Genomic DNA, 27,827 nt, shown 5'->3' on the forward strand with positions numbered 1-27,827 from the left:
GATGAAAACGTTTCTTGGTTGAAACCTATCCCTCTGCAAAGAATCATTTTGGAACCATTTTATCTAAGAGTCAACTCGCCCATATCTTATCATTTGATAGGTGTATGAGAAACTGACCATCTGTACCCCACCGACCCTACTGGGCTACATGTGGACAGGGGAGGACATGGTCAATGACCAGGGAATAGAGATACCCGCGAGAAGAGATACCAGTTTCATGAATGTCTTCATCACTTTGGATCCAGCCATCTCTCTGAGTGATGACCAGACAGCAAAGGCAAATTATTTTAATGTGTAATACTGTTTCATTTTAAAGAGGTACTATGTTCTAAAACCTCTTTGCCTTCAACTAAAAACACTTAATTGTTATTTGATTTAGACTTTTGCTGTGGAAGACATTGATCGACAAGATATGGAATATAATTACTTTAATCAGCATCCATTATTTTGATGTGCTTATGTTTAATGTCATGACTACTGTGATTGATAACCAACCGTACAACTGCATCAGAACACACATCCATGGAAATTTATTATTTGCCCTCTTCGCATTTAGTATGGTGACCAGAAGCCCCTTTGGCTGGTGAGTATCAGTCCAATTTGTATTGCTTAGCCTAAATGATAAGTCACCCTTCTCCATGCACTGCTGCTGCTCCTACAGAATTCTGTGTTTGTATCTGTCTCCGCGTAGTTTTCCACAGACGAGGATGAGGACTTGCTGAACTTGACCTATGAGTATGAGAAGCAGTGTAAGGTGGCAGCAGGCCGGGTGAAGAAGCGAGTCATAACCACAGTGATAAATAGTGAGGGGAGGCTTGTCCTGGCACACCGGTTCTTCAAGCCACTTCCTCCACCACAGGAAGTTGTACTGGACACCCCCGACAATAGCATGTCTGTTCTAGTAAGGCTCCAACATAACTAGATCTGGGTTCAAATACTATTTGAAATCTTTCAAATACTGATCGTTTGCTTTAGTCTGCCTGGAGAGCCAGATGGGCTGGTAGAACTTTTTAAATGTATATTTATTTCCTAAGAAAAACTGAATTGCACCGTTTTCACATATGACACTGGTATTGTGCCGGAGATAATGAAAATTAGGTTGAAAAGAGGTGGAGTTGCCCTTTAATTGATTTAAATGGGCATTATGTTGTGCTCTTAAAAATGTTTTGCTCCGTGTAACCCAGGAGAGGGTGGCAGCCTTCGTGTCCCTGATTCCCACCTTGTCCTTCCCATCTGACGTTGGTGACAGTGGGGAGATGTGGCTCACCTCAGAGGTAAACAAACACAAAATGTTAATTCTACAACATGGTCTATCAGAGCCAAGACTTAAAACATCACTTAATGTTCAGCAGATATTAAATACCAAGAAAAATACCAATAATTATCAACATAGTTTGGTCAGCTTGTTGTTAACCCAGTGGTGCCTTTTTCATTCCTTATTGCACACCGTTGCTATACACAATAGCAATGCTTGGAGCTGGCTATGGGAAACGATGTCAGTTTGGCAGTTGTGCTGTGCAACTTCTTTCATGACCTGACGGTAAATGTGTGGCTTCTCCTGGGAACATCGGTCATAGAGGTAACAATTGACATGTGCTGTTTAATGTACATTGCCTTCAGAAAGTATTCACACCCCTTGACTTTTTCCACATTTTGTTGTGTTACAAGGTGGGATTAAAATGATTTGTCATTTTTCGTCAATAATTACACAAAATACTCTATGTCAAAGTGGAAGAAAAATACAAAACATTTGTATAAAAAAATGAAACATGAAAAATAGAACACTAATATATCTTGATTACATAAGTATTCAACCCCCCCCGAGTCAATACATGTTTGAATCACTTTTGGCAGCGATTAAAGTGGTGAGTCTTTCTGGGTAAGTCTCTAAGAGCTTTGTACACCTGGATTGTACATTATTTGCACATTATTATGAAAAAGATTATTCAAGCTCTGTCAAGTTGGTTGTTGATCATTGCTAGACAGCCATTTTCAAGTCTTGCCATAGATTTTCAAGCCAATTTAAGTCAAAACTGTAACTAGGCCCCTCAGGAACATTCCATATCATCTTGGTAAGCAACTCCAGTGTATATTTGGGCTTGTGTTTTAGGTTATTGCCCTGCTGAAAGTTGAATTTGTCTCCCAGTGTCTGTTGGAAAGCAGACTGAACCAGGTTTTCCTCTAGGATTTTGCCTGTGCTTAGCTCTATTCTGTTTCTTTTTATCCTAAAAAACTACAGTACCTAGTCCTTGCCGATGACAAGGATACCCAGAACATGATACAACTACCACCATGCTTGAAAATATGAGTGGTACTCAGGGAAGGGATGTGTTGTGTTTGCAACAAACATAACCCTTTGTACTCAGGACAAAGTTAATTTCTTGACCAAATTTTTTGCAGTTTCACTTAAGGGCCTTATTGCAAACAGGATGCATGTTTTATTCTGTACAGGCTTCCTTCTTTTCACTCTGTCATTTAGGTTAGTATTGTGGAGTAATTACAATGTTTTTGATCAAACCTCAGTTCTCCTATCACAGCCATTAAACTCTGTAACTGTTTTAACATCACCCTTCGCCTCATGGTGAAATCCCTGAGCGGGTTCCTTCCTCTCCGGCAACTGAGTTAGGAAAGACATCTGTATCTTTGTAGTGACTGGGTGTATTGATACACCATCCGAAGTGTAATTAATAACTTCACCATGCTCAAAGGGATATTCAATGTATGCTTTTTATTATTTCTACCAATAGGTACCCTTCTTTGCTAGGCATTGGAAAACCTCCCTTCTCTTTGTGGCTGAATCTGTGTTTGAAATTCACTGCTCGACTGAGAGACCTTACCGATAACTGTATGTGTGGGGTACAGAGATGAGTCATTCAGAAATCATGTTAAACACACAGTGAGAGTCCATGCAACATGTGACTTGTTTAAGACATGTTCTGTTGTGTGCCCTAATGAACACAAACCTGCTCTCGTACAATGGGGAGGGTGTAATGTTTCCACTAGAAGACAAACAAAAGTGTTTCCCCTATGATTTTTTTTTAGCAGCGGTGGCAAAGTTAGAGGGAGAAGGTGACTGAGGTCACTTCTAGTAACTTTTTCAAAAGGACATTCTACTCCAAAATAAATTCAAATAGAATTATGCTGACATCTGAAATATACCTGTAGCCCAACTGATGCAGCATAGCGGCTTTAAATAAATGGGCTGAAGAAGCATGGGGTTGCCCTTGCACATTAATACTCAACGTATTTAGGCTTGCCGTAACAAATGTAATACTTAGACTCAAGACAATTCAGCTTTTCATATCTAATTTGTCTAAAAACATAATTCCACTTTGACATTATGGGGTATTGTGTTTAGGCCAGTGCCACATCTCAATTTAAAATTCAGGCTGTAATAGACAAAATATGGAAAAAGTCAAGGTGTGTGAATACTTTCTGAAAGCACTGTATACATAAAACAACACAATGCACTCCCATCCAAATCAATGTATTTGCGAGTCAGCTGAGAAAATAGACTACACCTTTAGTGCAGTGTATTTAATTGTATTCGTTGAGGGCAACACAGTAGCATTCGTGTTTTTTGGTGTTTTTTTCAGGGAGAGACCGCCTATGTCCTTACTCAGGAGAACACTTGGTTTGTGTTGTGGAACCCCAGAGATGGGAAGCACTACCAGTCATACGACTCCTTCTGTCCTCTAAAGACTGTCGACTGTCTGATCAATGGTGAAAATGTAAGAGTGGAGTCCATGGACATCCTCAGTGTGTTTCATTTATGTCATCCACTCAGGATGTTGTGTACGTGAGTTTAGTCAAAACAGATGTCAAATCAATAACTACGCCCCAAAGTCCACTTCCCAACTGCTGTTCTTGGTCTCTACCCGTGCTGTTTACTATGCGATTGTTGCCGTGACACTGCGCTCTACCAGATATTCGATATGTTAGTGTCATGAGACTGTGTAGTGACCTATAAATCACTGTCAGTGATAGATACGGCTACATCATTATACCAGCACGTGTGCATTCTAAGCAAGTCTTGTTCACCAGCTGTGTGGCGCTCTAACACTGTTGAAAGGGATTCTCGTCTGCAGCCGCCATCTTAAAAAGTTTTTAGGTGACGTGTCCGTTGGCCATAAATGTCCATGATCTGACTGGATGTCTCTCAGGTGTGGTTCCATCTCCAGCCAACAAGAAAGATGCCCATCACTTTCGACGTATCAAATAACGCCACATGGAAACCCTTATTCCCCAAAGGATTCAACTCGGACTCATCCTCAATGGTATTTTTAACCTCGTTTTTTTGCTGCTGTAGTGTTTTTGACAAGACATAAAAGGGAAGATACGGTTCCAAACATAAGAGGCGTAGGTTTTCCCCTCATTGAGAAATCAGTGACAGTAGTGAAATATTTGAAGAACATAAGTTGAGTCAATACAAGTTGAGTCAACCATGCACAGTAAATAAAAACTGGTCAATGCTAACTGTCACATTTTACAGCCAACAGAAATTAAATACCGTCCCACTCAAATAGATCTGGTCAATCACCTTCAAAGAAGGTATGTTAATATGGATTCTATATTTAAGGCTATGCATTGCTTTCATTTCAGAGACTGAAATGCAGGACAATTTCATTTATGGTCTTGTCTGTCCCATCCATGAATTTCATTCTTCACAGGATGGAGATGAAACTGAAAAGTTGTGTGATGGACTGGAGAAGCCCCCACCCTACACGTTGGAGCCCCCGCTGTGCAGCCATGCTCTCGGAGGTCATGCAGAAGCTTGAGAGGAACCCAGCCTCTGACACAATAGCGCTAGAGATAGACAGGCTGCTGGACACCATGAATGATTACAAGGTGAAATAGGCCTACCCGTAACCCTCTTTAATATGAAAAGGGGAATCATAGTGGTTAGTATTTATTATGGACCAAATGGATTGAAAACAGGAAGGGACTACCTGGACTTGTCCAATAAAAAGCTTATTTACTATTCTGTTGTGTGTCCTGATGAACAACCCTGCTCTTGTACAATGGGCAGGGTTTGATGTTTGAGATTTTCTATCAAATTTAAGGACAACACACAGGCCTTGAGAATAAAATAGGTGGATACTGTTGTAAGACTTGTTACATGACTAATGACAGTGACCATTATTGGGTCACCCCCCCCCCCCAAAAAATTTGTTTATAGAAAAAGGAAGATGAACATAAAAATAACTTCCCTATAATTTATTTCAGCAGCGGTCGCAAAGGTAGCGGGAGAAGGTCACTTCTGTTGACTGCAAGGTCACGTCTAAGGACATTCTACTCCAAAATGAATCAAAATTGTGTCGACACCATCTGAAATATAATTTTCCCTTTAAAAGCATAACCTGTGGCACAACTGATAAAGAATAGCGCCTTTCAATAAATATGAAAAAGCATGGGGTTGCCCATCATTTACATCATTGAAAAACCCCAAAAGACAATGCATTAAATGCTACACGTTGTAATTTGTCCCTCTGTTCTTAAAAGCACATCTCGGCAGAAAGATACAAATAAACTATAGGGGAAAACACTGATTAACTGTGTGTTTTTAGGTGACTGGCTTCCCCATTCATATGGCCTACCAAGACATGAGCACAGTGATCGAGGCGGTCTACAACACCAGAATCCACAGCACTGAGATCCCTGGGACAGAGTTTGCTCTCTCCACCTACATCCACCCATACCCCAACCACATCCTGTCGGTGTGGATATTCCTGGCAACGCTGGTCAAACACCAGCATGGCGTGTTCTATGTTCCTTCAGTACACTGATACACCCTGGTTGTGTTCATTAGGCACCAAATGGAAGGAAACTGACAAACGGGGAGGGACTACCTGGAACCCTTTTTATATTTGAGGTTTTTTTGCAAAATCTCGGCCTTTCAGGGTCAGCTTTTCCTAGACGTTTTTCTACTGTGGGAAAGGAATGCAGAGTGATTCAGACCAATTGATTGAATCCACAAACTTGTACATAGTAAATTAATGGAAATACTCTACAATAAAAATTGTTCATAAATATGCCAGCAACAAGAACCTATATTTGTTAAACCCTTGATTAGCACATATCCGGTATGTTTTCAAGTTCACAATATGGTTTGTGAAATGTTTTAGGCAATATTTGTTGATGTATGCATAAAGCCTTATAGGCCAATTGATAGACATACTACTGGCATTAGCAGTATGCCAATAATATGATGCATTATTCAAAATAAACCAGAAGTACAACTGACAAGCATTTTATTTAAAAGTACCATATTAGAAGTACACAGCACTCGCTGCCATTCCGCATGCACAGGAAGGTGTTGACCTGACACATTCCCTCCAAATTACTGCTCGAAACACAAAACAAGAATACAAACTATACTTCCTGAATATTGCAGAACACTGTTCCAGAGCAAAGGTGCAGGTAGTCAACATTAACATTTGAGGTAGCTTCTGGCAGAGTGATGCGTGTTCCTCTATCAAACTACCATATCTTACTACAAGCTGAAAGTAATCCCTCGAGTTCAACACTGATATAAGATTCCCGTTATTACTCATGGCGGCAGGGAACGGAAAGATAACATTCAATGCTTCTGAGGTATCGCAGCTGAAATAAATGCAGCACAGTCTCTTGTCTATAGTGCAATTAAATTATAGCTAATGCAGAGTGCTGGGAAAACAACCCTTTGCACATGACAACCATGCTTGGTGATAACTCAATCATATTGGTTTAAAAAAGAAAAAAAAACACCTTTGGCAGGTTAGCACCGGAATGATACATGACAAATAACTATATTGCACATTTGTGGAATCTTATATTGCACATCTTACCATAGAAGAAAGTGCTTAAATCGCATCATAACTTCTCAAATTTAAAAAAAAACATACCTGGTCCTGCTAATTAGTCTAATCCAATGAGACGACATACCCATCTAGTCGCTCGCACTTTTACTTCCCATACTGTCGTAGCTCTACCTTGGAGATCCAGCCATCACCTGTCAAAGCAGGGAGCTGCACAGGTATAGTGCATATTGACCTGGTAGGCTCTGCTTGGAATGTTGGCCTTGCCATCCAGACCAGCAGAGATGGTCTGGGGGTGGCTGTGTGGTAGGGTACCAGGGCCCTGCAGGGTGGCAGAGTGGGATACGTAGGAGGCCGGGCCGTGGCCTGGGGCTAGGGAAGGCTGGAGGGCCTGCTGAGGGTACTGGATGCTGGCCTGGTGCAGGTACTGAGGAGGCATGGTGGTGGTTGTCTGGCAAGGGTTATGGTACCCAACCTGGCCCGGCTGCTGACCGGGTGGCTGGCACGTCTGCTTGTTGGCCTCCTTCACGTCGCTGTCATGAGCACTGACAAAGAAAGACCAAAAGTGACTAACCTGTCAAGCCTGCGGCACAATTCTACAACCATGTTACTAAGATTATGGCAAGAGTTGACTTATTTTCTCAGGTTGCATCAAGGTCATTAGCCACCAAACGGAAGAAAACATACTGAAGAGAGAGGGACTCCCTGGACTTGCCCCCCCCCCCCCCTAAGTTGCGCAAAACAAATTATAAGGTGTGCCTTAATAAACACGGCCCTGGTGTTAGGCAGTATTTGTCAGCAGGCAAGAGAGGCCAACTGAGGACAGACACTCACATGATCATTTTTTCTACACAGGGGACAAGATGATCCCAGCTGTATGCGGTGAGGCGCTGAAGCTGAGGTGGCCAGGAAGGGGATAGGCGCAGGATGACGCGAGAGGCTGCCACACAGGCAGCTGCCACCAGTGAGGGTGCAAACCTCAGAAACACATGATCTGGAATAATAGCAAGTCATTAATCATCACCATGTATTGCACCAGAATATTGTGCAACGAGGCTAGCTTCGTCTTTAAGTGCAAAAAGTGACATTACGCTCTTGTTCTTCTTAAAATCATATTTTCAGAAGGCAAACACTGGTTTGAAAAACCTTGAAATACCGGTTATGATATACAAAAATAAAAGATGTGGATCCCCATTAGCTGTTGAAGAAAACAGAACATAAAACATTACATTAATGGACAAGAACAGCAACACATTAAAACTAAGTATACATTGACCAAAGAACACCACGACTACTTCAAAAAATACAAGAAAAGAAAAATAAGAAATTAGTGAAACTAATCTCAAATGTTCAAATGCTTTTTGTATGTAGACACTTCTCTGTTGTAGCTAAAGAAAACAGTTAAAGAATAATGTGTGGGTGTGTAGAGCAGAGCTCTCCAATTCTGTTCCTGGAGAGCTACCCTCCTGTAGGTTCACTCCAACACCAGTTGTAACTAATCTGATTCTGTTGATCAACAAGCTAATTATTTGAATCAGGTGTGCTAGATTAGGGTTGGAGCAAAAAAACTCAAATCAAATTTGATTGTCACATACACGTTTAGCAGATGTTATTGTGAGTGTAGCGAAATGCTTGTAAAAAAAAATAAAATAAGGACTACAAGCAAGACGGCCCTCTCTGTCGGCGCCATCTTGGGTACCTACAGGACAGCATCTCTCCAGGAACAGAGCCCCAGTCTCTAAAGGAAAACAGACAACTTTATCAGTGTTAACTAGACCGAACCTGAGAAACAGGAAGCGGGATGAAACGTTTACATGCCACAGTATCTTATCCAGGTTTCTCATAACCGGGATACAAGCTTTTAACATGAATAATAACGGGATATTGGTGTGCATGTAAAAAACGGTCAGTCTCTCCACTCTGAACTAGGAGAGAGTGACATGCATGCAGTTGACATTGGCCCTCCGTCTACAATTGAGGCCAGACGTGGTGCTATATTCTTGGCCAGCTGCAGCTTTTCTAGCTCCTTTTTTGACACACCTGACCATACAACTGGGCAGTAGTCAAGATGCAATAAATCCTGAGCTTGCAGGAGCACTGCATTCACTGGTCCTAATTGTCGTCCTATAATCTTGTAAAGTAAATGATTGTATCTGTACAAATCAAGGATTATTTCTCATGTAAGGGTCTAACTGGTTTCCAGCATGCATACAAAGGGCATTCTACGAGTATGGCCTTAGCACAAATGACAGATGATTGGTTAAAGAGTATAGATGACAGGAAGTTAGTTGGTGCAGTGTTGTTCGATTTCAGTGCTGCTTTTGATATAATTGATCATGAACTGTTACTAGGTAAACTCAAATATTATGGTTTTAAGTCTGCAGCTCTATCCTGGATGGAAAGCCTGCGGCACAATTCTACAACCATGTTACTAAGATTATGGCAAGAGTTGACTTATTTTCTCAGGTTGCATCAAGGTCATTAGCCACCAAACGGAAGAAAACATACTGAAGAGAGAGGGACTCCCTGGACTTGCGCCGCGCCCCCCCCCCCCCTTATGGAATACCACACTTCATGTTTTACGGTAGAGAAGCTTCCAATAAGGAAAAGACAGTTCTATTAGATAATCTGGCATATCATGGATAGAGAGCTATGTTACGCCATCAATAATAAAGGCTGCACTAAAATCTAACTACACAGCTCCCACAATCTTATCAGTATCACCAATTTTCAGTCACGTGTGTCAGTGCAGTACATGTTGAGTGTCCTACCCTAGAAGTGTGCTGAAAGTCAGTTAAATGGCATTATATCTGGTCAAACAATATTTTCCATAAATGTGCTAAGAACCGGAAGCAAGCTGATTGTTAGAAGCCAGGGAGCTTTAACATTTTTTGGAGAGCAGCATGACTTCCCTCCAGGTCTGTGGACAAACACTATTCTCTAAAGATGTGGCAAAAAGGAGTGGCAACATAGTCCGCTATCATCCGCGGTATTTTTCCAAATGTATACATTAGTTGAAGTCGGAAGTTTACATACAGTTAGGTTGGAATCAACCACTCCACAAATTTCTTGTTAACAAACTATAGTTTTGGCAAGTCGGGTAGGACATCTACTTCGTGCATGACACAAGTCCTTTATCCAACAATTGTTTACAGATTATTTCACTGTATCACAATTCCAGGGGGTCAGAAGTTTACATACACTAAGTTGACTGGAAAATTCCAGAAGATGTCATGGCTTTAGAAGCTTCTGAAAGGCTAATTGACATCATTTGAGTCAATTGTAGGTGTGCCTGTAGATGTATTTCAAGGCCTACCTTCAAACTCTGTGCCTTTTTGCTTGACATCATGGGAAAATCAAAAGAAATCAGCCAAGACGTCAGGAAAATAATTGTAGACCTCCACAAGTCTGGTTCATCCTTGGGAGCAATTTCCAAATGCACGAAGGTACCATGTTCATCTGTACAAACAATAGTACGCAAGTATAAACACCATGGGACCACGCAGCCAACTTACCGCTCAGGAAGGAGACGCGTTCTGTCTCCTAGAGATGAATGTACTTGTGCAAATCAATCCCAGAACAACAGCAAAGGACCTTGAGAAAATGCGGGAGGAAACGGGTACAAAAGTATCTATATCCACAGGAAAACGAGTCCTATAAAATCGACATAACCTGAAAGGCCACTCAGCAAGGAAGAAGCCACTGCTCCAAATCCACCATAAACTGCACATGGGGACAAAGATTGTACTTTTTGGAGAAATGTCCTCTAGTCTGATGAAAGAAAAATAGAACTGTTTGGCCATAATGACCATCGTTATGTTTGGAGGAAAGAGGGGGAGGCTTGCAAGCCGAAGAACACCATCTTAAACACCACGTGAAGCACAGGTGGCAGCATCATGTTGTGGTGGTGCTTTGCTGCAGGGGGGACTGGTGCACTTCACAAAATAGATGGCATCATGAGGAAAATTATGTGGCTATATTGAAGCAACATCAAGACATCAGTTAGGAAGTTAAAGCTTGGTCACAAATGGGTCTTCCAAATGGACAATGATTCCAAGCACACTTCCAAAGTTGTGGCAAAATGGCTTAAGGACAACAAAGTCAAGGTATTGGAGTGGCCATCACAAAGCCCTGACCTCAATCCTATAGAAAATGTGTGGGCAGAACTGAAAAAGCCTGTGTTAGCAAGGAGGCCTACAAACCTGACTCAGTTACACCAGCTCCGTCAGGAGGAATGGGCCTAAATTCACCCAGCTTATTGTTGGAAGGTTGTGTTAGGCTACCCGAAACGTTTGACCCAAGTTAAACAATTTAAGGGCAATGCTACCAAATACTAATTGAGTGTATGTTAACTTCTGACCCACTGGGAATGTGATGAAAGAAATAAAAGCTGAAATAAATCATTATTCTGACATTTCAGTCTTAAAATAACATGGTGATCCTAACTGACATGACACATTTTTACTAGGATTAAATGTCAGAAATTGTGAACTGAGTTTAAATGCATTTGGCTAAGGTGTATGTAAACTTCCGACTTCAACTGGATGTGGACACAGCTTCAAATTGGTGGATTCAGCCCTTTCTGCCACATCAGTTGCTAAGAGGTGTATAAAATCGAGCACACAGCCATACAATTGCCATAGACAAACATTGGCAGTAGAATGGCCTTACTGAAGATCTGTGACTTTCAACGTGGCGCCGTCATAGGATGCCACATTTCTAACAAGTCAGTTCATCAAATGGCTGCCCTGGTCAACCGTAAGTGCTGTATTTGTGAAGTGAAAACATCTAGGAGCAACAGCGGTCCAGCCGCGAAGTGGTAGGCCACACAAGCTCACAGAACGGGGCCGGCAAGTGCTGAAGCGCATAGCGCGTCAAAATCGTCTGTCCTAGGTTGCAACACTCACTACCGAGTTCCAAACTGCCCCTGGAAGTAACGTAAGCACAATAACTGTTCGTTATTGGGTTTCCATGGCCGAGCAGCCGCACACAAGCCTGAGATCACTATGCGCAATGCCAAGCGTCGGCTGGAGTGATAAAGTTAACCGCCATTGCATTCTGGAGCAGTGGAATCGCGTTCTCTGGCGTGATGAATCACGCTTCACAGTCTGTCAGTTCGATGGACAAATCTGGGTTTGGCAGATTACCAGGAGAATGCTTGGTGGAGGAGGAATAATGGTCTGGGGCTGTTTTTCAAATCTTAAAAGCTACAGCATACAATGACTCTAGACAATTCGGCGCTTCCGACTTTGTGGCAACAATTTGGGGAAGGCCCTTTCCTATTTCAGCATGACAATGCCCCCATGCACAAAGTGAGGTCCATAATGAAATGGTTTCTCGCGAATTGTAATGCTGACTGCGTGCCCGACCTCATTAATGCTTGTGGCTGAATGGAAGCAAGTCCCAGCTGCAATGTTCCAACATCTAGTGGAAAGCCTTCCCAGAGTGGAGGCTGTTATAGCAAAAAAAGGGGGGGGGGACCAACTCCAAATGTCCATGATTTTGGAATGAGATGTTTGACAAGCAGGTGTCCACATACTGTTGGTCATGTAGTGTAGGTCGTCAATACCAGGTGGTTTCTCATTGTTGGACAGTATGGCTGTCCCAGACTAACAAAAAAATCTTGGTCGACCAAGAGTTGTCTGTTCTTTCGACCAATCGAGTGGTCGAAATGTTAAAGTGCATTTTTCCATATATAAACACCCTATCTGTTTTAATAAAATCAACTATATGTAGGCTCCGAGCTTGTCTGATGCTTTAAGCACACTGATTAAATAAGTAAAATGACTCGAGGGAGCCAGAGATCAAGACAAAAACCTGTACCCGAACCTCCACCTCCCGCTGCTGCTGGCCTTAGCAGATTCTGCCGTTACGCTCCCGAAGTTGCCGGTAATAGACTACCCAGGGGTCGGCAACCTTTTCCATTTGGAGTGAAAATGTATCTTACCAGCCCTACCAATCTGCGTGCCAGTTATGATTTTCATATGCACATTTTCATGGAAGTTTCATTTATTTTATAATACAGTCTTCGTATCTCAAAATCATTGTCATGTGATTAAGAAATTATACAAATCTAAAAGTAGCCTAACTTCTATTGCCAACTATGTAAACATATCCTCCATAAATACATTGCAGCCTGCAGGTAGAAAATAACCTGATAAAAATAAATCACATTGGCTACGCAAGGCCTGTCTGCAAGGAACTTGAAGCACTATCAACTTGCAACATCATATAAACTCTGGACCCTCGGTTTCCCGAGCCAGTTTACTTCGGACTGAGACAGCTGTAGGCTATTCGCACAAGGGATACGAATATTTTACAAAATAGGCTACATTGGAGGAACTGTTGTCACTCAATGGATGTAAAAACACTAACTTGCCGTTTGAGGTGAAGAAAAAAATTCAGAAGCTCCATGTGCACATTTACAGTGTATTCGGAAAGTATTCAGACCCCTTGACTTGTTCCACATTGTTACGTTACAGCCGTATTCTAAAATTGATTAAATCAGGGTTTCTTTCCTCAAATCTACACACAATACCCAATCATGACCAATTTTGAAAACAGGTTTTGAAATTTTTGAAAATGTTAAATAAAATAGCAGAAACACCTTATGTATTCAGACCCTTTGCTATGAGACTCAATTGAGTTCAGGTGCAGCCCGTTTCCATTGATCATCCTTGAGATGTTTCTACAACTTGGGAGTCCACCAAGGCACACACACACCTGATACATAAGGTCCCACAGTTGACAGTGCATGTCAGAGCAAAAACAAAGCCATGAGGTCGAAGGAATTGTCCGTAGAGCACCGAGACAGGATTGTATCGAGGCACAGATCTTGGGAAGGGTACCAAAACATTTCTGCAGCATTGAACGTCCCCAAGAACACCGTGGCCTCCATTCTTAAATGGAAGAAGTTTGAAACCGCCAAGACTTTTCCTAGAGCTGGCCGCATGGCCAAACTGAGCAATCGGGGGAGAAGGGCCTTGGTCAGGGAGGTGACCAAGAACCCGATGTTCACACGGACAAAGCTCTAGAGTTCCTCTGTGTACAACCAACTGTGCTGCATTTCACCAAATCAGGCCTTTATGGTAGAGTGGCTAGACGGAAGCCACTCCTCAGTAAAAAGGCACATGACAGCCCGCTTGGAGTTTGCCAAAAGGCACCTAAAGGACTCTCAGACCATGAGAAACAAGATTCTCTGGTCTGATGAAACAAAGATTACTCTTTGGTCAATGCCAAGCGTCACGTCTAGATGAAACCTGGCACCATCCCTACAGTGAAGCATGGTGGTGGCAGCATCATGCTGTGGGGATGTTTTTCAGCGGCAGGGACTGGGAGACTAGTCAGGATTGAGGGAAAGATGAATGGAGCAAAGTACAGAGATCCTTGATGAAAACCTGCTCCAGAGCACTCAGGACCTCAGACTGGGGTGAAGGTTCACCTTCAACAGGTACGACCCTAAGCACACATCCAAGACAACACAGGTGTGGCTTTGGGACAAGTCTCAATGTCCTTGAGTGGCCCAACCAGAGCTCGGACATCTCTGGAAAGACCTGAAAATAGCTGTGCAGCAACGCTCCACATTCAACCTGACAGCGCTTGAGAGGATCTGCAGAGAAAAATAGGAAAAACTCCAAATACAGGGGTGCCAACCTTGTAGCGTCATACCCAAGACTCGAGGCTGTAATTGCTGCCAAAGGTGCTTCAACAAAGTACTGAGTAAATGGTCTGAATACTTATGTAAATATTCTATTTCCATTTTTTCTAAACCTGTTTTTGCATTGTCATTATGGGGTATTGTGTGTAGATTGAGGGAAACATTTATTCATTTTAGAATGAGGCTGTAACAAAATGTGGGAAAAGGTGTCTGAATACTTTACAAATGCACTGTATAAGTATACATCCCTTACTCAACATTGACAGGAGCCCTTTAAACAAAATACAATAAATAAATTAACTCTTAAATGGAATGAAATAAACCAAAACTTGTTTCTCACAAGTGTTGCCTAGGTTTGCATGCAAACATGTCCACTGTAAAAGACTAATAATATATTAAATGCATTAACAGAAATTACGGTAACCAAACAAACATTGCAGAATAGATATGGGAATTAACGGTAAATGTATTACTGGTGTGCCATCCCTGCGGCCTCCGCAATGGATTAGTCCACCGAGACAGACATCAAGACATGTGCCATGAAATAAATATAATTATTTTTTGCAACTGCTCAACAATTTTTATTTTTTTATTGGTCGACCAACAGCCTATCGACCAGTCGACTAAAATGGGGTCATCCCCAACGGACAACAATCATTTCCCCACCTCTCCCACACTAACTTAAAAAAATTACAATGCTTTTCTTTCATTATTAGGTATTTTATGCATGAACGATGCCTTGCAGTGTGCCCACTCTGCCAATGAAATCATAAAAATAATTGCCAATGTCAAAAGGATGTGATGAATGAGCCATCCGATTCAATGAAAGATGGAGTTGAATTAGTCTTTCTTGCCATAATTTCATTTTAAGTACTCCACAAAGCTTTTTTCAATCATGCTTCCATCATATCATTTCTCTTGGTTTCTTAATCAATTTTATTTTGTTCAGTTTAAAATCACAATTTCCCCTTTTACAAATGTCTGCCATTCTTATTTGGCTCTCCTTTGCTTCATTTCTCTCAACCATAAAGTTTTTCAATTCCTCAATAAGCCAGGGGTGCTTAACAGTTTTAGCAGTCAGTTTCTTAATAGGTGCATGCTTATTAGTGGTGCAACGGATCACAAAATTCACGGTTGTGAGTCACGGATTGGATAATGTTTCAGATTTTTTTTCAATTAAAAAACAATGTAGACAAATAACTTTGCTTTCCCTTTATTACTTAAAGAACACTTGAAGCAAGTAACTTTTCAATGTTTAAATTAAATATTAAAATTAAATATTCAATACTCAATTGTTAAATGAAAGTGCAATATGAGGCATGATAACTTCTTCCTTGGAACAACAGTGAATAAAAAAAAAAAAAGCCTGTGTCCTCTTAAAAAAAAAAAAAAGAGGTTAAGAAAGCAAAGCAGACCTGAGCTTATAACTTAAATTATTTTTCAAAAAGAGGTCTACATTGTCTGGGGAGAGGGTAGACCTCTTTGCAGTCACTATGTCCCCTGCCGTGCCCTCTCGCCAGGAACTGAAGTGCCAGGCACAGTCAGGTAACTTCTTGCCATCATGGCAATGTGAGGGTATTTACACACATTGCTTTTCCACCATGCCAGTGGGAATGCCGCTTGCTGCCTTGCAAACGTCTTGCCTGTGTCCTTGCTCGCAAAGGTCTCCCCGAAAAGCTCCTTCATGGCCGAATTATTTTGTGGCAGAGATGCCTCCGAGTCTGTTCCTGTCAGCTCTGTGGCTTGACCCTGCAGAAAAAAAAGACTTGATCTATTAAACTAACAAATTATTTATTTTCATAGAACTATATTTGTGGCAATAACACTTAATAAAAGCCATTATTCCACATAAAAAATTGATGACTCTAATAGCATAGACTAAAATTAGACTGCAGTATATTTATTATTTAAGTAATTCACAATTTTTTTTACCTCATCAGTGGCCACAATCTCAGTGGTGAGATCACTGTATGTCCTCCGGTGTAGGGCAGGTTCTAGGTGAGACAGGGACTTGAACCTTGGATCCAGTGCAGTAGATGGATTTTTTTTTTTAAACTTGACCGTTAATTAACTAGGCAAGTCAGTTAAGAACAAATTCTTATTTTCAATGACGGCCTAGGAACACTGCCTTGTTCAGGGGCAGAACGACAGATTTTTACCTTGTCAGCTCGGGGATTCGATCTTGCAACCTTTCGGTTACTAGTCCAACGCTCTAACCACTAGGCTACCTGCCGCCCCATCTATGAAGGTAGTCCTGTACATTTTAGGGGGGTAACTGGGGTTCAGGTCCTCTAATGGCAGCCTTGACATCTCTAGTGATGATGGTGCCGACTTCCTCACTTTATTTTATTTTATTTATTTCACCTTTATTTAACCAGGTAGGCAAATTGAGAACACGTTCTCATTTACAATTGCGACCTGGCCAAGATAAAGCAAAGCAGTTCGATACATACAACACATAGTTACACATGGAGTAGAACAAACATACAGTCAATAATACAGTGAAAAAATAAGTCTATATACAATGTGAGCAAGTGAGGTGAGATAAGGGAGGTGAAGGCAAACAAAATATATATAAAAATAAATAAAAATATAAAAAGGCCATGGTGGCGAAGTAAATACAATATAGCAAGTAAAAAAAACACTGGAATGGTTGGTTTGCAGTGGAAGAAAGTGCAAAGTAGAGATAGAAATAATGGGGTGCAAAGGAGCAAAAATAAATAAATGAATACAGTAGGTAAAGAGGTAGTTGTTTGGGCTAAATTATAGATGGGCTATGTACAGGTGCAGTAATCTATGAGCTGCTCTGACAGCTGGTGCTTAAAGCTAGTGAGGGAGATATGAGTGTCCAATTTCAGAGATTTTTGTAGTTCGTTCCAGTCATTGGCAGCAGAGAACTGGAAGGAGAGGCGGCCAAAGGAAGAATTGGCTTTGGGGGTGACCAGTGAGATATACCTGCTGGAGCGCGTGCTACAGGTAGGTGCTGCTATGGTGACCAGCGAGCTGAGATAAGGGGGGACTTTACCTAGCAGGGTCTTGTAGATGACCTGGAGCCAGTGGGTTTGGCGACGAGTATGAAGCGAGGGCCAGCCAACGAGAGTGTACAGGTCGCAGTGGTGGGTAGTGTAAGGGGCTTTGGTGACAAAACGGATGGCACTGTGATAGACTGCATCCAATTTATTGAGTAGGGTATTGGAGGCTATTTTGTAAATGACATCACCGAAGTCGAGGATTGGTAGGATGGTCAGTTTTACAAGGGTATGTTTGGCAGCATGAGTGAAGGATGCTTTGTTGCGGAATAGGAAGCCAATTCTAGATTTAACTTTGGATTGGAGATGTTTGATGTGAGTCTGGAAGGAGAGTTTACAGTCTAACCAGACACCTAGGTATTTGTAGTTGTCCACATATTCTAAGTCAAAGCCGTCTAGAGTAGTGATGTTGGACAGGCGGGCAGGTGCAGGCAGCGATCGGTTGAAGAGCATGCATTTAGTTTTACTTGTATTTAAGAGCAATTGGAGGCCACGGAAGGAGAGTTGTATGGCATTGAAGCTCGCCTGGAGGGTTGTTAACACAGTGTCAAAAGAAGGGCCAGAAGTATACAGAATAGTGTCGTCTGCGTAGAGGTGGATCAGAGACTCACCAGCAGCAAGAGCGACATCATTGATGTAGAGTCGGTCCAAGAATTGAACCCTGTGGCACCCCCATAGAGACTGCCAGAGGCCCGGACAACAGACCCTCCGATTTGACACACTGAACTCGATCAGAGAAGTAGTTGGTGAACCAGGCGAGGCAATCATTAGAGAAACCAAGGCTGTTGAGTCTGCCGATGAGGATGTGGTGATTGACAGAGTCAAAAGCCTTGGCCAGGTCAATGAATACGGCTGCACAGTATTGTTTCCTATCGATGGCGGTTAAGATATCGTTTATGACCTTGAGCGTGGCTGAGGTGCCATGGATGGGGCCATGGATTGTAGAATCCTTGTTTTCAGAGGTAGGATCATGGACACAGACAGTGCAGTTCCAGTGCTCAATAGGGTTGTAAAAGTTGAGGTTTGAGCACCTGGAGGACCTCCTCTGCCACTTTCACGTCATCAGACAAGGTGAAGATGTCTTTATTTTATTTTTTCAGGGTGTTGTCTGTCAGTGCAGAGTATATAGCTGCCTGCTGCTCAAGATGGAACTCCACTTATGACATGTTGGAGCGCCAACTTGTTGTGACATCGTGTATGAGCTAGTGGGTCGGTTTCTGTAAGCATTTCTTGCTTGGTCTTAAGCACGTGCGGCTGTTGTGCGTCGGTGAAAAAAGGAAACCACCTTCCTGATCCTCGCAAGGAGGCGGTCCATCTGGTTCACTGAGATTCCCCTTTGGGATGCTAAATTGATCACATGTGCAAAGCAAGCCATCTGTGGCCCCAGTCCAGCCTCTCACTGCATTTACTTGGTTCTTGGCATTATCTGTGGTGGTTTGGATATTGCTATTGGGACTCTCTAGCTTCCTCTGCTACTGCTCCTAGCAGTCCCTGCGCCAAATTTGTGCCTGTGTCTCTGAAGGGGCGTGTCTGTAGCACCGGACTTCGCATCTCACACTCCTCTGTGGTGTAGTGAGCAGTCAGAGTCACGTAGCTTTCCGTTGCCCTGGAGGTCCACCCGTCTGTGGTGAGGGCAACAGGGGATGCCTTGGATAATTAGTTGACAATTTTGATATTTTCCTGTTCATAAAGATCTGGCACGATCTTCATATTGAAGTGGATGCGCGAGGGGATTTCGTAGCGTGGCTCAAGCACTTTCACCATATCTTGAAACCCTTTGTTTTCCACAACAGAGTATGGCCTCATGTCTGCAGCGATAAACATCCCAATAGATTTGGTAATGGCTTTAGCCTGGTCTGATTCTGCAGCAAAGGGCTTAAATGCCGCGGTGAGAAGTTGTCTCTTGGCTGAGTTGGCTCCCGTCACTGACACACCAGGGTGATGACACTTAAATGTGTGGCCATGCTCCATGTATTTCCACGTTCATGCGGCTTTCTTGTGGCACAATGCCTACACACCGTAATGGTGTTGTCCACCACCCTTCTTCCGTCATCATATTTGACAGGGAAGCCAAAATGCTCCCGTACATGAGGCTTAAATGAAGCGGGAGGCTTTGCCAGTTCTTCAGCTCCTCCCCCTGCCATGACTGTCACTGCTCTTTTTTCTTCTTTGCTTTTTGCAACGCGAGCATCCAGGATTGATTTGTTGTGATTCAACATGCCCTGTTCACGTGAATAGTACACACAACTGCTTTTAATTTATTTTTTTTATCAAATCAACCTTCTGTCTTCAGAGTAAGACAGCACGCATCGGTCTTGTCCATCTTTTCACTGCATCGAGATTTAGGGAATTATTACTTTAAAAAGTAACAGTGGCAGTAAAACTGAATTCCACACTATGCTGGTTAAACTTTGCAATTGATCCGCGGTTCACATGCGGGCCGAACCGTGGTGGTGATCCGTACGGTCCGCTACACCTCTAATGCTTATCGATAACAGGAAGAAACAATTTCATAAATGCATCAAGTGCAGCGTCTGGATGCTCCCTCATTACACACAAACCAACAAATCTCCAACATAGGCGTCACTAGAACATCTTGTGTATGATCTCTTATACACCATTTTAGGCCCAGCCTTTGGAACCTTGGCTTTTCTGGATATAGCCACTGCCACTACATCCATTGGGTGTGGATACAGCTTTAGAACAAAGTTCTGCAGCATTAGTAAAAGATATGATCAATAGACTTGGATGATGAAGTCCCTGTACTGTTTGTAAACACTCAAGCAGGTCGACTGATAACCTGAGCCAGATTACAGGCACTGGTTACAGTAAGAAGCTTCCTCTTGAGTGGATAGCTTGATGAAAACCAGTCTAAAATCAGGTCACCCAAAAAAATAGACCTCTTAATATCACACATTATCAAGCATGTCACACATTATCCAGATACTGACTTAGCACTTGGTGGCCTAGAGCAGCACCCTAAAATATGACTTCAGATAAAGGCAGGTGAACCTGCAACCACAACACTTCAACAGTAGACATGAGATCCTCGCTAACCTTTACATGAATATGGCCCAATATATGCAGCAACACCTCCTCCATAGGCATTCCTGTCTCTTCTGGAGATGTTAAATTCCTGTATTGCTACTGCTGTATCAAATTCATTATCTAAGTGAAGCAGCAACAGAACTTGAACTTGCCTTGAAGGGAGACCTCAAGGAAGTAGTCGGCGTACTTTGTCATGTAGAGCACCGTCTTCTCCAGGCACGCCATGGGCCAGCCATCATGAAGGTCCGCCTCATTGACAGCGATGGACAGGTAGTACTCTATGAAGTGTGCAGCTGTGGGCAAGTACAGGTTCCACTGGAAGGTCTCCAGCAGGAGGAGCTCCATGTGCAGCAGGCCCTGCTTGGTCAGCACCAGGTTCATGGAGCTCATGCAGCCCAGGCTGTTAAGAGTCTCCAGCTTAGGAACTCGGTCCTCTCTCTCCTCAAACTTACCTGTAGAGGGGAAATAATCACAAGGGTACACAGAAAATTTGAGTTTATAGGTTAGGTGGACCACAGCAATTGGAAGTTTGGCCAAGCAGAGTCTTGCAAGGAAGCTGTCAAACTTACTAGCCAAAAGCAAGCAGCAGAGTGCGACCATGTGAAGCTGTTGCACCGTTATATCATAGCGGTCCATGAAAAGGTCCAGCAAGTAGACGGCAAGGTGTCTGGCTGTTGGGCACAGCCGGTAGCGATTGCTTACGATTGCTATGAGGTCTGCAAAGTAGCGCCTGAGGTTGATCTGGGGGGACTGGCCTTTGTAGGAGGGCAACTTGATTTCCTGAAAAAAAGTAAACAATATATTATAAGATTTGTAATCTTGGCCACCCAGATCTAAAATATTGCGTGACTGCTTCAGATGCTCCATTAAGGTCTGGGGGGGAGACGTATGAGAAAAGATAAACAAGACTAGCGGCGTCCCCACCTCCCTAAACAGAAACTGACAGTTTTGGGTAAGTCGATGGGCCAGATGTCCCCTCCCCTTCAGAGATTCCAAAGATGCAAAGATATCGTGACAGTCCAAATGATCAATGACGAAAAATCAGGGCACCAGAAGTTGTTAGTCATCTCATCCCACAGTCTGTTCCGATACCATTTTATGTTACGCGTCTGTCCACAAGCAATTATGGCCACGTTTTAACTGTTGGAATCATAGAAATACAATTTGTATTCCGATTCACTTTTGGCTGCAACAGCTGCACCTGCCTCGACTTTTGTCTGCAGTCGGTTGCTTTAACCTTATCACTCAAATGTGCCCAATATCAAATCATTAAAGTAGCAATTTAACCTTACGGTTAAAAATAAACAAATTCCTTCTTAGTAGTGTTGCACAGTATACCGAAACTTCTCTAATTTTTAGATACTAGAACATGAAAAACATACTAGAATGTTACTTTTGGTACTTCTGCCACGAGTCTCACATGTACTTATTGAGAGGTTCAAGTCTATCAGGCCAGCCGATGTCCACTTATAGCGCGAGCTCACCGTTCATGCCTCTCGCCTGATCCACTTACGCACTGCTAGAGCTCTAGGAGTCTAGACTGCAACATGTTAGCTCCTCACTCATGCTGCATAGAAGTTGCTGATTGTCACCAAAAACGTATTGGTGACCTGACCAAATTCACATAGAAATGCGAGTTATAGATCTCATTGAAAGCTAATCTAAGAAGCAGTAGATCTGTTCTGTGCGCTGTGTCTATGCTTCCTGTTCTTTAGTTTAGTTTATGCGTCTCTCGGTTTTGTATACCAGTTTCAAACTGAAAATACAATATTTTTGGTTAATGAAAATACCTCTTTCACCATGGTTAAGATGGTACAATAATTCTCTACAATTATCTATTGCTCGTTTTGTCCTAAACTGAAATTAGGAGAACTTAGAATGTTAGCAATCACGAAATGGCAGAGCATTTCAAAGATCAGAGGTATAATAAGAACTGGAGGCTGCATCCAAGATGTCCACCCATTGTTTTCAATGTAATTTACTCACGTTCGCATACGCCGATTCAAGGACCGTCTATATCTGGTTTGCATCCGGTTTATACAGACCAACATTACATGCACACTTGCACTCAGTGCGCACAGGGAGCAGAGCAAGCAGCAACAAAGTCATCACTTCATCCAAACACACACATTGGATGAATATACACTACATACATACATGGTAAAATCTTTTAAATTGTAGCGTTTTTATGAGTTACAGTTCATTTAAGGAAATCTGCCAATTGAAATAAATTCAGTAGGCCCTAATCAATGGCTTTCACATGACTGGGAATACAGATATGCATCTGTTGGTCACAGACCTTTAAAAAAAAAAAAGAAAAAAAGAAGAGGGGTGTGGATCAGTAAACTTGTCAGTATCTGGTGTGATCACTATTTGCCTCATGCAGCTTGACATCTGCTTCACATAGAATTTCTATTAACTAATTTACTCTGGTGATGTCAGAGGCCAAAACACCATCCCACCACAATAGGCTGAAATTTCAGGCAGACTATTCAAACAACTCTTACACAATACTATTACAACCTAAGCATGGACAAATTCTAATTTATATATATTTAAGTACCAGTCAAAAGTTTGGACACCTACTCTTTCCAGGGTTCTCTGTTATTTTTTTTTACCATTTTCTACATTGTAGAATAATAGTGAAGACATCAAAATGATGAAATACATATGGAATCACGTAGTGACCAAAAAAAGTGTTAAATCAAAATATTTTATGAGATTCTTCAAAGTAGCCACCCTTTACCTTGATGACAGCTTTGCACACTTGGCATTCTCTCAACCGGCTTCATGAGGTAGTCACCTGGAATGCATTTCAATTAAGTTTCCAATCCCTTGGTAAAAAAGTTAATTTGTGGAATTTCCTTCTTAATGCATTTGAGCCAATTAGTTGTTGTGACAAGGTAGGGGTGGTATGCAGAACATGGCCCTATTTGGTAAAAAACTAAGTCCATATTATGGCAAGAACAAGTCAATCCGGAAAATGTCAAGAACTTTGAAAGGGTCTTCAAGTGCAGTCGCAAAAACCATCACGCGCTATGATGAAACTGTCTCATGAGGACCGCCACAGGAAAGGAAGACCCAGAGTTAACTAATGAACTCATCCAGAGGTAACAGCCTCAGAAATTGCAGCCCAAAAAAATGCCACAGAGTTCAAGTAACAGACATCAACAGATCAGAGGAGACTGCGTGAATCAGGCCTTCATGGTCAAATTGTTGCAAAGAAAACACTACTAAATGACACCAATAAGAAGAGCAATGGATATTAGACTGATGGAAATCGTTCCTTTGGTCTGATTTGTCCAAATTCGAGATTTTTGATCCAACCTCTGGGTCTTTGAGACGCAGAGTAGGTGAACGGATGATCTCCGCATATGTGGCTCCCACCGTGAAGCATGGAGAAGGAGATGTGATGGTGCTTTGCTGGTGACACTGTCAGTGATTTATTTAGAATTCAAGATACACTTAACTTCTTACGGCTGAAATCCGGTTAACGGGGACGATATGACAACAGCCAGTGAAAGTGCAGGGCGCCAAATTCAAACAGAAACCTCATAATTAAAATTCCTCAAACATACAAGTATTATACACCATTTTAAAGATGCACTTGTTAATCCCACCACAGTGTCCGATTTCAAAAAGGCTTTACAACGAAAGCATACCATGCGATTATGTTAGGTCAGCACCTAGTCACAGAAAAACACAGCCATTTCTCCAGCCAGAGAGGAGTCACAAAAATCAGAAAGAGATAAAATTAATCACTAACCTTTGATGATCTTCATCAGATGACACTCATAGGACTTCACGTTACACAATACATGTATGTTTCGTTCAATAAAGTTCATATCTATATCCAAAAATCTCAGTTTACATTGGCGCGTTATGTTCAGTAATGTTTTGCTTCCAAAACATCCGGTGATTTTGCAGAGAGCCACAAAAATTTACAGAAATACTCATAATAAACATTGATAAAAGATACAAGTGTTATGCATGGAATTATAGATAAACTTCTCCTTAATGCAACCGCTGTGTCAAATTTCAAAAAAGCTTTACGGAAAAAGCACACCATGCAATAATCTGAGTACAGCGCTCAGAGACCAAAACAAGCTATACAGATACCCGCCATGTTGTGGAGTCAACAGAAGTCAGAAATAGCATTATAAATATTCACTTACCTTTGATGATCTTCATCAGAATGCACTCCCAGGAATCCCAGTTCGACAATAAATGTTTGTTTTGTTCGATCAAGTCCATCATTTATGTCCAAATACCTCCTTTTTGTTCACGCGTTTAGTTCACAAATCCAAATGGTGCAGGCACTTAGTTCAGACAACAGTTCGTAGAAACATGTCAAACGATGTATAGCATCAATCTTTAGGATGTTTTTATCATAAATCTTCAAAAATATTCCAACCGGACAATTCCTTTGTCTTTAGAAATGAAAAGGAACGCAGCTAACACTCACGGGCGCATGCGAGACTGAGCTCATGGCATTAGTCAATCAGCTCTTATTCTCTCCCACTTCACAGTAGAAGCCTGAAACAAGGTTCTAAAGACTGTTGACATCTAGTGGAAGCCTTAGGAAGTGCAATCGGACCAAATTTTACACTGTATATTGGATAGGCAAAGACTTAAACCTACAAACCTCAGATTTTCCACTTCCTGGTTGGCTTTTTTCTCAGGTTTTTGCCTGCCATATGAGTTCTGCTATACTCACAGACATCATTCAAACAGTTTTAGAAACTTTAGAGTGTTTTCTATCCAAATCTACTAATAATATGCATATCTTAGCTTCTGGGCCTGAGTAGCATGCAGTTTACTCAGGGCACCTTAGTCATCCAAGCTACTCAATACTGTCCCCCAGCCATAAGAAGTTAACGAGCATGGCTACTACAGCAATACACCATCCCATCTGGTTTGCGTTTAGTGGGACTATCATTTGTTTTTACAACAGGACAATGACCCAACACACCTCCAGGCTGTGTATGGGCTATTTGACCAAGAAGGAGTGTGATGCCTCAGATGACCTGGCCTCCAGTCACACGACCTCAACCCAATTGAGATGGTTTAGGATGAGTTGGGCCACAGAGTGAAGGAAAAGCAGCCAAAAAGTGCTCAGCATATGTGGGAGCTGTTGGAGAAGCATTCCAGGTGAAGCTGGTTGAGAGGATGCCAAGAGTGTGCAAAGCTGTCAAGGAAAAAGGTGGCTACTTTGAATATAAAATATATTTTGATTTGTTTTACACTTTTTTGGTTACTACATGACTCCATAGTTTTGATGTCTTCACTATTATTCTACAATGTAGAAAATAGTAAAAATAAAGAAAAACCCTTGAATGAGTAGGTGTTTTGAGTGGTGTGTGTATGTGTGTGTGTGTGTGTGTGTGTGTGAGACACAAAAACACTGGACAATCACATTTTTGACTTCACTATGATCAGCCTTCTATTGTAGGCGTGTGTGTTAATATAATATATCAGGTCACCAGCTCTCACTTATTACACTAATGTAGGCAGTTATTGCCTCCACTTTGAAATATGACAGCATACTTACTTTGTAGCGTAAAGCCTGGTATATATCTCCAGCAAGTTGTCCTTTCCACCATTGGCCCTCAAGCTCCATTTAATCGAACTTGTAGAAATTTCTGGAGGCACAAATTGTCCAGTCTAAAGAGTCAAAAGTTAAGTTAAATATTCTGCATTGCTGAAATTCCAGCAGTGAACCACAGTGATCGCTTATTTTCCCTCTGCATTTTCACTATTGACACAATTTCAATTAAAAAGGTCAAATACAGCCATTCTTAAATATCAACTCATTTCTGGGTAACAATTAAGTACCTTAATGTGATTGTTGTCAATTAAAATGGTCAAAAGGAAACAAAAAAATAGCTTCTAAGCAAAGATTTTTTTTTTCAATTAATCATTTTGCTAGGACTATCTGGCGGTGGTCCAAGTGGTGAGGTAAAAACTGAAAACTATCTGTTATTGGCGTAGAGGTTTGGAACGCTTTCTTATTGGTCTATTAACTAATTTACCAGGCAGGCCAAACCTCCATCCCACCAAAACAGGCTGCAATTTCAGGCTTACTTTTAAAAACAGCTCTTACATTACCATAATTTTCACAATTTGACAGCATCATTCCAACATCAGTGTGGAAGTATATATATATACACACACAACAAAGGAAATTACGTTTGACTGCACTGGGCCTTTCAAAAAAATTAAGATTAGAAAACGCTCATAGTAGCCAAACCTATAACGTTACTATTCAGCAATTCAGGACAAAATAATCAGCAAGCCAATTGATGAGTTGGAGGGCGTAACAGTGGAGCCAAAACAGCTGTGTTCGTGTGTAAATGAGATCATTTGTGCAAACGTAACTACGAAGCGAGTAATATACTAGTTGCTACAAGTTCACACACATGACAAACCTCAACATTGATTTCAAGATGATCAGCTTGAGGTGACTATTGGCTACTATCCTACATAAAAATGACAAGTGTTGAGTCAAATTGAAATTTAACAATGGCCAAAAGTACGACTAATCAGACAAATCAACCCCGACTTTTCAATACTTACCCCTACACGCCACACTTAAAAGCGTGGTACAACTACACAGCTGACTTTTGCTCAAAAACTCGATATAGCCGTGAGTTTTCCAGTTGACATAAAGTTATGATTCTTCCATTGTTGAAGATACTCGAGTCAGTCGATGGCAGCTCAGCTCAGCTCAGGCATGCGAGCAGTCCCAAGAGTGCCGCTGCAATGGGAACTCATGATAAAACGTTCTCAAAGCGCTGCTGCCAATTGAAACTCACCTTACACACCAGAGACATCCAATCACTGGCCAGGATTCATAGACGTCAACAGTGATAACGTTTTTGGTCACGGCTAGTGCAATCTGGGATCCTTGGAACGTCCATACCCTAACCTTAACTATAACATAACCCTTACCTAACCCTAAAATTAACCCTTACCTTAAACATTTTATTTTTCAACTTCAATGGGTTAGGGACGTCCCAAGGATCTGTGATAGGATGAGCCTTTTGGTCACAGCTGAGTCAGAAATTGCTGGAAGAAAACACTAAATAACGGATAATGTCTGCGAAATAACTCACATTTTTGTGAATTAGAATCCGATCTGAAATGAAATTCCTTCCAATACAACGTGCAAGGCTGACCCCCCCTCCACATCCAACAAGAACCCGAACAAAGAGCAGGCCAAACTATCCCCCTCAGCACTGCCTGGACTGCGCCAAAATGCAAATTCCTTCCGTTTGAGTTACGTTATAATTGTAT

General features: G+C 41.8%; 2 protein-coding genes across 3 annotated transcripts; one reads left to right on the top strand and one right to left on the bottom strand.

The window, feature by feature from the left end:
• Positions 1-250: 250 nt before the first annotated feature.
• LOC120017388 (protein CC2D2B-like) lies at positions 251-6,234 on the top strand. Its single transcript, XM_038960137.1, has 8 exons — positions 251-901; positions 1,185-1,274; positions 1,466-1,579; positions 3,597-3,795; positions 4,150-4,277; positions 4,493-4,551; positions 4,671-4,848; positions 5,568-6,234. Exons 1-8 carry the CDS (start codon positions 890-892, stop codon positions 5,784-5,786), a joined length of 999 nt encoding a protein of 332 aa, XP_038816065.1. The 5' UTR covers positions 251-889; the 3' UTR covers positions 5,787-6,234.
• ccnj (cyclin J) lies at positions 6,216-27,270 on the bottom strand. 2 transcript variants are annotated; one of them, XM_038960378.1, is made up of 6 exons: positions 27,108-27,270; positions 26,083-26,195; positions 21,234-21,311; positions 20,684-20,983; positions 7,632-7,791; positions 6,216-7,342 (listed from the first exon to the last, which is right to left on the bottom strand). In XM_038960378.1, exons 2-6 carry the CDS (start codon positions 26,132-26,134, stop codon positions 6,988-6,990), a joined length of 945 nt encoding a protein of 314 aa, XP_038816306.1. In that variant the 5' UTR covers positions 26,135-26,195; positions 27,108-27,270; the 3' UTR covers positions 6,216-6,987. The 2 variants fall into 2 exon arrangements, with proteins under 2 accessions (XP_038816306.1, XP_038816305.1); XM_038960377.1 differs by having other exon boundaries at positions 21,101-21,311.
• Positions 27,271-27,827: the final 557 nt, after the last annotated feature.

The sequence above is a fragment of the Salvelinus namaycush genome, chromosome 22 (genome assembly GCF_016432855.1).
Source record: "Salvelinus namaycush isolate Seneca chromosome 22, SaNama_1.0, whole genome shotgun sequence".
Lineage (NCBI taxonomy): Eukaryota > Metazoa > Chordata > Actinopteri > Salmoniformes > Salmonidae > Salvelinus > Salvelinus namaycush.

What these genes read in the sequence shown, in the direction of transcription:
- LOC120017388 (XM_038960137.1), top strand. An exon ending in TCATCCACTCAGGATGTTGT is followed by an intron (nt 3,796 to 4,149) that starts GTACGTGAGTTT and finishes CCATGATCTGAC; the next exon opens with TGGATGTCTCTCAGGTGTGG. An exon ending in GTCAATCACCTTCAAAGAAG is followed by an intron (nt 4,552 to 4,670) that starts GTATGTTAATAT and finishes CATTCTTCACAG; the next exon opens with GATGGAGATGAAACTGAAAA.
- ccnj (XM_038960377.1), bottom strand. Translation starts at nt 26,151, where the DNA reads ATGGAGCTTGAGGGCCAATGGTGGAAAGGACAACTTGCTGGAGATATA. An exon ending in CTGCTGCTTGCTTTTGGCTA is followed by an intron (nt 20,984 to 21,100) that starts GTAAGTTTGACA and finishes TCCCCTCTACAG; the next exon opens with GTAAGTTTGAGGAGAGAGAG. An exon ending in TGTGTAGAAAAAATGATCAT is followed by an intron (nt 7,343 to 7,631) that starts GTGAGTGTCTGT and finishes TTTCTTTGTCAG; the next exon opens with TGCTCATGACAGCGACGTGA.